The sequence below is a fragment of the Heterodontus francisci genome, chromosome 10 (genome assembly GCF_036365525.1).
Source record: "Heterodontus francisci isolate sHetFra1 chromosome 10, sHetFra1.hap1, whole genome shotgun sequence".
Lineage (NCBI taxonomy): Eukaryota > Metazoa > Chordata > Chondrichthyes > Heterodontiformes > Heterodontidae > Heterodontus > Heterodontus francisci.
In genome coordinates this window covers 69,412,761-69,424,402 of record NC_090380.1, presented here as the reverse complement: position 1 = coordinate 69,424,402, position 11,642 = coordinate 69,412,761, and the positions used below count along the sequence as shown (strand labels likewise).

The following is an 11,642-nucleotide window of genomic DNA, read 5'->3' as shown; positions in this document are numbered from 1 at the left end:
CGCCGAAGTTAGGTTGAAGACCAGAACTGGCCCCGCCTCCTCCACCCTCCCCCACTCGGCCGGCTGTTTGAACGAGATCTCGCGATGTTTCCGGGGCTGACAGACGACCATTCGCTCAGCGCCAACATGACGGTGATCACCACAATAATAACAACGATGTGAAAAGATTCGTCGCTGGTTCGGCCGGGCGTTGTTTCACGGTGTCTTTAACTTATTCTCCCTTGGTGGCTGTCGGGTGGACCATGACGGAGGCCCGCAGCGGTTGATATATTTGTGTAGCCGGAGGAGCGGCAGGATGTCACGTCCCACCAACCTGGTGTGGGATGTGAGGAAGCGCTCGCTGGGGCTGGAGGATCCCCGCTTAATTCGCTTGTCCTATTTAGGTAAGAAGTGGCTTCTGAGCTCCAGCTCCGCCGCCCTCCTGACATTAGCTCCAGTCTGTCCCCTGCTTGTCCAATTTTCAAGCATTGCGTATTATAAAGAGGATTTTGTGTACAATTTTATTAACTCCAATTACGTTTCCATTTTCGGAGATAGAAATATTCTCAATAAATATTTGTTTTTAAAATGCATTACATATTTTACTTCTTGGGGTACTGATAGTCTTTGCGGCTGGGTGAATATTTCTCCTTGTGTCGAATACACTTCTCCCGCAACAGTTTTATTTAAAACTAGAAGAGGCAGAGGCTGCGATAGATTGATAGATAAAAGTGTGCAAACATAATATAATTGACAACAGGATATACGTAACGTTGAATGGACACTGTTTTTCTAGTATTGGGTAATAGTGTCTCTCTTCTTCCCCCGCACCCGGCATTACCTCGGTTTAGTAGTTTCACGAAAGTTTTTTTCAACTTTCACATGAATTCATTTTTTTTCGTTTAAATTGTAGATATTAATCCAAGAGAAGAAAATAATTTGGGTTAGCTGTTGCTAAGCTATTGACGTAATAATAGCCAGATGACAGCGTTTCCAAAATCAAGCGTTTCCAGAAAAACAATCTTCTAGGCTAGGGCATCCTTGAATATTTATTATGACACCAGGTGTATTTATAGGAATATAAACTCAGGCATGATGCTTATTCTGGGTACGAAGGGTTTTAGTTGTGCCCATTCTTCAAATTGCCAGGTAAATGGATTATCAGCCCTTTCTTGACTATTTGAAACTCATGACATTCCTCCAGCAGCTTCATATCATGTATTCAACATAGTGGTGCCTATGAGTTTCTTGAATTAAATAAAATAGAAAATTATTTTTGATCTCCATGTTGTATTTTGGGTAAAGTACAACTTTGAATAATTGAAAGAAACTTCATTCAACTGTAAATTCATTTTGTCAAGTTAATCAGACCAATCAACAAGTTTAGATGGCTAAATTTCAAATTCATTGATCATTCTTGTTTATTGCAACTAATCAAAAAGCCTTGCAGTTTATGAGTGCATGACCTCATTATAAATTCCAGTCAACTGTTCAAATCCTATATCTGTATACTTGACAGCCACTCAGCTGTCATCAGAACAACATACATTTATATAAAGTCTTTAATGTAGGAAAGCAGTTCATCCACGAATAGATGCCTTACAAGCAGTCTGACAACACAGGCAATGGAGGAGTTTTTGAGAGGTAGTGTTGGGTGCACTGAGATGAGCTTCCATCCGCAAATCCGCACCATCACTAAGACTGTCTACTCCCATCTCTGGAACATCACCCGACTCCATCCCAGCCTCAATTTACCAGCTGAAACCCTGATCCATGTCTTTGTTACCTCTAAACTTGATTATTCCAATGTTGTCAGCCTCCCATCTTCCATCCTCCATAAACATAAGCTCATCCAAATCTCTGCAGCTTGTATCCTAACTTGGACCACACCCTGTTTACCCATAGCCTCTGTACTCGGTGACCTACATTGATTCCTCGCCCCTCCCTATCTCTGAATGTTCCACCAGGCCTACAACCCGCCGAGATCTCTGCGCTGCTCCAATTCTGGCTCTTCTGCATCTGCTGTTTTAATTGTTCCACAGTTGGCAGTCAGCTACTTAGGCCCTAAACTCTGAAGTTCTCTCCTTAAACTTCTCTTCCTCTTTAGCTCACTCTCCTCCTTTAAGAAGCTCCTTAAAAACCTATCTGTTTGACCAAGCTTTTGGTCATCTGTCTCAATATCTCCTAACGTGTCTTGGTGTCAAATTTTGTTTGTTAACGCTCCTGTGAAGCACCTTGGGAATTTTTACTATGTTAATGACACTATATAAGTGCAAGGTTTTGTTGTTCTACATATAGGAGCTGAGCCCATGTCAATAGATGAAATTGCCAAGAGGCAACATGAGTATTAGGAAGACAAGGGGCCCAGGGTAGATCCGTATGGACTCCTGAGCTAATGGCGCAGGGGCAGGAAGAGAAAATGTTTTGAGCACGTGGTGAGGGGGGGTTGGTGTGATAGTGGTTTTGAAAGTGAAGGCTATAGTACTTGCAGGGGGAACCAATTACAATGTCAGCTGGTATGGATGCCAGGAAGGGAAGTTGAAGGGTCAGAAGTTTAGTGAGAATGTGTTCAAAAGAGTATATGTACCCATTCCTGTCTGGCTGCTTACATGGAATATACAACATAGAAACAGGCCATACAGCCCAATGTGTCCATGCCAGTGTTTATGCTGTACTCAAGCCATTATCTCTTCGAAAAACCACAGTTTCCTCCAGCCGACATCTTAGGCCCTCAACACAAACTCTGTACACTGCCACCAGTCAAATCAGTCTGTCTGATTGCTGTCTTGGGTTGAACCAGACTGTAACCTCGGTGTCCTACTTGATCGTAAGCTGAGCTTCTGTCCTAATTACTCTCCATCAGAAATCTCACTTATTTCCACCTTCTTAACATCACACGTCTCTGCACCTGCCTGAGTCCATTTGCAGCTGAAAACCTAATTTTTGCCTTTGACTCCTCAGATGACTACAATGTTCCTTCCACATTCTATAAACTTAAGCTCATCCAAAACTCTTGCTTATATCCTATTCCGCACCAAGTTCTACTCACCTATCACTTCTATCTTTGGTGACCTACATTGAATTCCAGTCTCCCAGCGCCTCCAATTTAAAATTCTCATCCTTGAGTTTAAACCTGTTCATGGCCTTATTCCTCCTCCTCTCCATCTGGAACATCCTACAGCCCTGTAAATCACTGAAACTCTCTGTTCCTCTTGTCTCATACTTCCCTTTTTGCCCCACAGTTTGCAGAGGTGCTTTCAATCTTCTAGACCACAGGATCTGGAATTCCCTTATGAAAACCCTCTGTCTTTCCATATCATTGTCCTCTGTTAAGCCCTCCTTAAAACCCACCTCTTTGACCAAGCCTTAGGTCACTCCTAATAGCTTCCCTGGCTTGCATCCATTTTAGTCTGATTACATCTCAGTGAAGCACTTAAGACATTTTTTCAACACTAAAGGCACTATATGAATGAAAGCTATTATTTCCAGATACCCAGAAGAATTTAATTCCATCTCAGTCTGTCTAGTTATTGACTCTATATTTAATCTTCAGTGTAGTGCACTGGTATTTCAGCTGTTTGCACCTGCAGTTCCCTGCACAGTAGGTTCTTGGTTTGATTCTATTGTTGGGAAAGGAGCCAAGAAGTGGCTAGTTATTGCTTAATAGGAAGGGGGGAGAAAATCAATTTAGTTTCCATGAAGAGCTACTATTTAATTTTTTGTCTTGCCACTTTTTCCACTCACTGATCTTCTGCAGGTGTTCACTTCTTGCCAGGGCATGTGCCTGTAACAACTGTGGGTAGTATTTCCAGTTCATTGGATTTTGTAAGGTGCCAAAACTGAGAGCAGAAGATATGTACCTTTATCATACGAATTAGGAGCAGGCTATTCATCCCCTCGAGCTTGCTCTGCCATTCTATAAGATCATGGCTGATCTGTTTGTGGACTCAATTCCACTTTCCTGCCTACCTCCGATACTCTTTGACTCCCTTGTTTGTAGGTTCTTGATAAGCAAGGGGGTGAAAGGTTATCAGGGGTAGGCAAGAATGTGGAGTTGAGATTATAATCAGATCAGCCATGATCTTGTTCAACGACGGAGCAGGCTTGAGGGGCTGAGTGGCCTACTCCTCCACCTAATTCGTATGGTATGCTATGTACTCCTTATTTTTAAACTGTGTCCCCTAGTTCTAGTCTACCCCCCCCTCCCCACCCCCTGCCCACCCCAGGGGAAACATCCTTTCAACATCCACCCTGTCAGGTCCCCTCAGGATCTTGTATGTTTCAATGAGATCACCTCTCATCCTTCTAAAGTCCAATGAACCAACCTTTTCTCATAAGACCACTGTCTCATTCCAGGAATCAGTCGAGTGAACTTTCTCTGAATGGCTTCCAATGCAATTATTTCCTTTTCTTAAGTAAGGAGACCAAAACTGTACACAATACTGTAGCTGTTGGCTTGCCAATGCCCTGTATAACTGTAGCAAAACATCTCTACTTTTATATTCCATTCCCCTTGCAATAAATGACAGAATTGCATTTGCCACCTTAATTGCTGTACCTGCATACTAACTTTTTGTGTTTCGTGTACTAGGACACCCAGATCCCTCTGTAACTCAGAGTTTCTCAGAGTTCTGCAATCTCTCTCCAATTAAATAATATGTTGCTTTTTTATTCTTCCTGCTCAAATGGATAATTTCACATTTTCTTACATTATACTCTATCTGCCAAAACTTTGCCCACTCACTTAACCTATCTATATCTCTTTGCAAGCTCTTTATGTCCTCTTCACAACTTACTTTCCTACCTATCTTGCGTCATCAGCAAATTTAGTAATCATACATTCTGTGCCTTCATCCAAGTCATTGATATAGGTTGTTGTCAGTTGTTGATAGTTGTTATCAGAAAATCCAAGGAAAGCAGAAATGAATTAGAACATCAGCATGATATCACAGACTTGTGACTTAAATGTGATCTCATCCTCTCCATTGCATTTGACACAGTCGATCATTTCATCCGCTCCATCTTCTCTCATCTGTGATCCTCTTTGAGATGATTACCCTCAACTGGTTCCATTCATGCTAATCCCAACAAAACCAGTAAAGCTCCACCACAATCACCTCCAGGTGCCCAAGGTTCCATCTTTGGCTCTTGCTTTTCAATGTTTACATTCTACTTCTTTGAAACCATTTTCAGAGATAAGGTTGTAAATGTGTTGGAAGCAGTTCAGAGAAGGTTTACTAGACTGATACCTGGAATGGGTGTGTTGTTTTATGAGGAAAGGTTGGACAGGCTAGGCTTGTATCCACTGGAGTGTAGAAGAAAGAGTAAGAGACTATTTGATTGAAACAAGGTGGATGTGGAAAGGATGTTTCCCCTTGTGGGAGAATCTAGAACTAGGGATGACTGTTTAAAAATATGGGGTCATCCATTTAAGACAGAAATGAGGAGAAATTTTTTCTGAGGGTTGTGAGTCTTTGGAACTCTCTTCCTCAAAAGGCAGTGGCAAAGGTAGATAGATTCTTGATAAGCAAGGGGGTGAAAGGTTATCAGGGGTAGATGGGAATGTGGAGCTGAGGTTACAAGCAGATCAGCCATGATCTTGTTGAATGGCAGAGCAGGCTTGAGGGGCCGAATGGCCTACTCCTGCTCCTAATTTGTATGTTCATATGTTCGCTGGATCCCAAAACACCAAATACAGATCCCTACAGTGAAGCTTACTGAAGCCTGGGAAGTTTGGTGACAAATTTAATGTAGGACAGAGTGTGTGTTGAGGAGTTTTGCATAAGCTTCCTACCTAGTCTGCAAATTTCTTTTGCATTAAATCCCAGTCCCAATCTGTAGTCATCCGGCTTTAGAATCCTGTGCTTCCCCCTTTCTTAATGTTCCTCATTGGTGAGAGCTTTCAGCTGTTTTGCTCTCCCCCTTTGTGTTCCCTTTCCTCAACACCTTTGCTTTGTTATTTCCTACCCTGTCTTCAGAAAAGCTTCTTAAAACCTTCCTTTTGACTCTACCTTTAGCCAACCCTCCTACATTCTGTACTTCTCTAACTGTATCTCTTCTATGTGAAGTTCCATAGGATATTTTATTATGTTAAACATGCTACACAGACGTAAGTTGTTGGTGGGAATGTGAAAAGACTTAATTTTGTGAAAATGAGGAGCAATCTTTTCATGTGCTGTTTACTGAAGAAAAAATTGTCAATCAATGCTGAATCAGTATTTGAATCATTTATTTTCAATTACACAGAATAACCACAAGCTGTTAAATAAACATGACTTAATTGTCTTAAATTATGTGAAGGAGATATGTATTATATAGTTCAGTCATTCAGTTATACATGTATGATGTGAGGAATTAAAAACCTAACTTAATTAAATCAAGACAAATGAAATGTCAAATTTTTAATGACAGATTTATGAAACGTATGTATTGCAGTGTGATTATTTTCATCATTTAGGCTTAGAAACTTACTCTAACTGGAAAAGCAGAAGCATGAGAGAGCATTACTGTGAAGGTTGGATTGATATTTATATTGGAAGAGAATATTGAAACATATGTTGTCGAGGAAGAAATTCAAGTTTATAACATACTTCCAAACCTATACTGGTTTATGACATGGTGATTGTGCCATGGCAATTTGTTTGAATTGTTTAAGGATATCCCAAAATTAATGGATAATAAAATGGTTTATATCCTATACTAAAGATGATTGTTCTCTATATAGGCAAACATACTACTTAGTATGACATATCTCTGCCATTAATTTAACAGGCATCAACTTATGCATTTTAAATGGTAATTATATCTGCCAGCGCAACAAAGCAGGAGGGCAGGCCCAACTCATGGGTTTCCATTTTGGTAAGGAATTTTGACATTTTTGCTAAAATGTTTTCTTCCATAAGATGGGCGAGTGCTTTGAGTTTAAAAACTACTCCGTGATAGCACCAGAACCCATCTTGCTTTAAACCATGAAATACCATGTGTATTAAAAATTAGATAGCCCATAGCCCAGCATTTAGTGAATTTGAGGTGGAACTCTGAAATGCTTTTGCAGGAGAAATGAGACAATACACAAATCTGTCCATGGGTACTTTTAGGTTTCTGGGCAGATTTCCAGTTGGTTCTTGAATATGCTGTCAATGGCCAGTACTTTCATTCTACTATTTTTAAGATGCTAATGCACGTGTGTTTGCAGCCCATATTGGTGCCTTTCTACCTGTCAGAGGACAGACAAGTTATTTGACATCTGTCGAGTGTTTGAGATGAGTGAAAATCTGCAGGGTCACACTTTATCTGCTTGAAAGATAAGATTGATAATCTACTTCAACAGTGTGCTTTCATGTCAGAGGACTTCTGCCAAAGACCCAGATGCTCCGGTTTCCTCCCACAGCCAAAGACATGCAGGTTGATAGGTAAATTGGCCATTGTAAATTGCTGCTAGTGTAGGTGGGTGGTAGGAGAATTGAGGGAAGGTAGGGAATATGGGATTAATGTAGGATTAGTATAAATGGGTGGTTGATGGTCGGCACAGACTCGGTGGGCCGAAGGGCCTGTTTCAGTGCTGTATCTCTATGACTCTGTAGTATGATGAAGTACACAACTTTAAATTTATGAAAAGTCTCAGTGAAAAGATTTGACAATGCCTTAAAATTCCAGACTTCTTTTTTTGAAGCAATTTAAAGCAAGTCAAATATTGCATGGCTGACTGTTGACTATCTGCCTTTTGCTTCTGTGTAATTATGAATCTTTAATAAATAAAATTGACTTTTAGCCTGAACAATGTAACCTGATGGGATAGTGCTTTCTCCTCTTTTGAGTTGTCAGGTGAGCAGCCTATACAACCTCCAGTTCAAATTATTGCAGTAAAAGGGTAATTCTTAACCGTCTGGTTCTATTTTACAACATGCATATGAGTTTTGGATCATGGGAGACGTGGGTATGCCTATGGAAATTATACTGGGCTGTGAATGCAAATGAGAGAGAGTTGAGAAAGAGTCCAAATAGTAACCATCCCCCTAGAATTTCCTTCACCTCAGGAATATCATATGAACTTATAACATAGATTGATTTAATTTATTTATGTATAATATTTATATATGTATTTGTGTGTTGTGATTGTATGCATGTCCCCTTGCTACACCTACTTCCTATTTCACAATATTATCGAACCTTGCGTTACATAGGAATATCTGCTTCTATTGCATTTTAACAGATAACACTATAATGCTTTTCTTTTGATTCTATGCTTACCATTACATTCGCCTTTCAGGTGGCACTATTTTGTCTCTAAAACTCCATTGCCCGGCCATTTCTACATCCAGCTCTCCTGCCACTAAGTGTAATGCCTTTTATATACATCTTTTGAATTTGTTTAAATTAATAGAACTTTTGGGGCTAGCCACAAATTAATTGAACAAATCTACTTTGAAGTGATGAATTTAAGCTTTGGGGATAAGAGCAGTTGTGAATTAGTTGAATAAATACAATCTCAATGCATGATTCAGACTTCAGAGCAATAGGTCAGCTAGGAATTAATTAACAATATAAATCCAACTTCTGGAGCAGTGGGACAGATGCAAATTAATGAAATAGATTAATAAAGAACCTCGATTTACAATAATTGACTAAGTGGGGTCTGGATAAAGAAATATGACCTCAGTAAAGCGAATTACACTTCTAGGACAGCGGTCTAGCTAGAAACTCCATACATCTTGTTGAGTATATGCCAGTCGCAAATTAATTTATTTTTCATCAAAGAGCTGGCACAGGAATCGTCTCCTTCTGTATTGCATGATTCTATGATGAAATTAAGTCAACGAAGTCACAACAAGTGAAACAGCAGCGGATGAATCAGTTAAACGCATCTATGAGTGACCACTGCACAATCCTTGTGGAGGCAAAGTCCCATCTTCACATTGAGGATATCCTCTATTATGCTGTGTGGCACTACCACTGTGCTAAATGGCATAGATTTCGAACCGATCTAGCAACTCAAAACTGGGCATCCATGAGGCGCTGTGGGTCATCAGTAGCAGCAGAATTGTATTCAACTACGACCTGTAACCTCATGGCCCGGCATATCCCCCACTCTACCTTTACCATCAAGCCGAGGGATCAACCCCTGGCTCAATGAAGAGTGCAGGAGGACATGCCAGGAGCAGCACCAGGCATGCCTAAAAATGAGGTTGTCAACCTCGTGAAGCTACAACACAGGACTACATGCATGCCAAATAGCAGAAGCAGCATGCAATAGACAGAACCAAGCGATCCCACAACTAACGGATCAGATTTAAGCTTTGCAGTCCTGCTACATCCACTCATGGATGGTGGTGAACAGTGAAACAACTAACCAGAGGAGGAGGCTCCACAAATGTCCTCAACAACGGGGGAGCCCAGCACCTCAGTGCAAAAGACAAGGCAACTATCTTCAACCAGAAGTGCCGACTGGATTATCCATCTCTGTCTCCTCCTGAGGTCCCCAGCATCACAGATGCCAGTCTTCAGCCACTTCGATTCATTCCACGTGATATTAAGAAAGGGCTGAAGGCACTTGATACTGCAAAGGCTATGGACCTGACAACGTTCCGGCAACAGTACTACAGATTTGTATTCCAGAACTGGCCGTGCACCTAGCCAAGCTGTTCCAGTGCATCTACCCAACAATGTGGAAAATTGCCCAGGTATGTCCTGTGCACAAAAAACAGGGCAGTAACTGATTGTGTTGGATTTGTCCGATCAGTCTACTCTCGATCATCAGTAAAGTGATGGAAGGTGTCATCGACAGTGCTAACAAGTGGCACTTGCTCAGCAATAACTTGCTCACTGACACTCAGTTTGGATTCCGCCAGGGCCACTCAATTCCTGACCTCATTACCGCCTTGGTCCAAACATGGACAAAAGAGCTGAACTCGAGGTGAGGTGAAAGTGACTGCCCTTGACATCAAGGCAGCTTTCGATCGAGTCTGGCATCAAGGAGCCCTAGCAAAACTGGAGTCAATGGGAATCAGGGTGGTGGTGGGGGGGGGGGGGGGGGAGGAGGGGACTCTCCGCTGCTTGGAGTCATACCTAGCACAAAGGAAGATAATTGACCTCTAACAACCACAATCATCTCTGTCCCAAGATATCACTGCAGGAATTCCTCAGGGTAGTGTCCTAGGCACAACCATCTTCAGCTGCTTCATCAATGACCTTCCCTCCATCATAAGATCAGAAGGAGGGATGTTTGCTGATTGCGCATTGTTCAGCACCATTTGCGGTGACTCAGATACTGAAGCAGTGCGTGTCCATATGCAGCAAGACTTGGACAACATTCAGGCTTCAACTGATAAGTGGCAAGTAGTATTCTCATCACACAAGTGCCAGGCAATGACCATCTCCAACAAAAGAGAATCCAACCATCTCCCCTTGATGATCATTGGCATTACTGTTGCTGAATCCCCCACTATCAACATCCTGGGGGTTACCATTGACCAGAAACTGAATTGGAGCAGCCATATAAATATTGTGGCTACAAGAGCAGGTCAGAGGCTGGGAATTCTGCAGCGAGTAACTCATCTCCTGACTCCCCAAAGCCTGCCCGCCATCTACAAGGCATAAGTAGGAGTGTGATGGAATAATTTCCACTTGCCTGGATGAGTGCAGCTCCAACAACACTCAAGAAGCTCGACACCATCCAGGACAAAGCTGCCCACTTGATTGGCACCCCATCAACCACCTTCAACTTTCACTTCCTCCACCACCAATGCACAGTGGCAGCAGTGTGTACCATGTACAAGTTGCACTGCAGCAATCTGCCAAAGCTACTCCAACAGCACCTTCCAAACCCACGACCTCTACCACCTAGAAGGACAAGGACACCAGATGTATGGTAACACCACCATCTGCAAGTTCTCCTCCAAGCCACACGTGCTGCTGACTTGGAACTATATCGCCAATCCTTTACTGTCACTGGGTGAAGTTCCTGGAACTCCTTTCTAACAGCACTGTGGGTGTACCTCCACCATATAGAAACATAGGAGCAGGAGTAAGCCATTCGGCCCTTCGAGCCTGCACCGCCATTCAATATGATCATGGCTGATCATCCAAACTCAGTACCCTGTTCCCGCTTTCTCCCCGTATCCCATGATCTCTTTAGCTCTAAGAACTATATCTAACTCTTTCTTGAATATATTTAATGATTTGGCCTCAACAGCTTTCCGTGGTAGAGAATTCCACAGGTTTACCACTCTGGGTGAAGAAATCCCTCCTCATCTCAGTCCTAAATGGCTTACCCCTTATCCTTAGACTGACACCTGGTCCTGGACTCCCCCACCATTGGGAACATCCTTCCTGCATCTAGTCTGTCCAGTCCTGTTAGAATTTTGTAGGTTTCTATGAGATCCCCTCTCCTTATTCTAAACTCTAGCGAATACCAGCCTAATCGACCCAATCTCTCTGCATACGTCAGTCCTGCCATCCCAGGAATTAGTCTGGTGAACCTTCGCTGCACTCCCTCCATAGCAAGAACATCTTCAGATAAGCAGACCAAAACTACACACAATACTCCAGATGTGGTTTCACCAAGGCCTTGTATAATTGCAGCAAGGCATCCTTGCTCCTGTGCTCGAATCCTCTCGCTGTGAAGGCACAGTGGCGCAGTGGTTAGCACCGCAGCCTCACAGCTC

The 11,642-nt window shown here is 42.3% G+C and overlaps 1 protein-coding gene across 5 annotated transcripts in view; it reads left to right on the top strand.

The window, feature by feature from the left end:
• The first annotated feature begins 69 nt into the window (after nt 1-69).
• The window catches only part of dcaf6 (ddb1 and cul4 associated factor 6), a 193,423-nt gene continuing 181,850 nt past the window's right edge, over nt 70-11,642 (top strand). For all 5 annotated transcript variants that reach the window (XM_068040689.1, XM_068040692.1, XM_068040691.1 and 2 more), the window contains exon 1: nt 70-383. In XM_068040689.1, the coding sequence (XP_067896790.1) occupies nt 296-383 (88 nt within the window). In that variant the 5' untranslated portion in view covers nt 70-295. The remainder of the gene's footprint in view (nt 384-11,642) is intronic.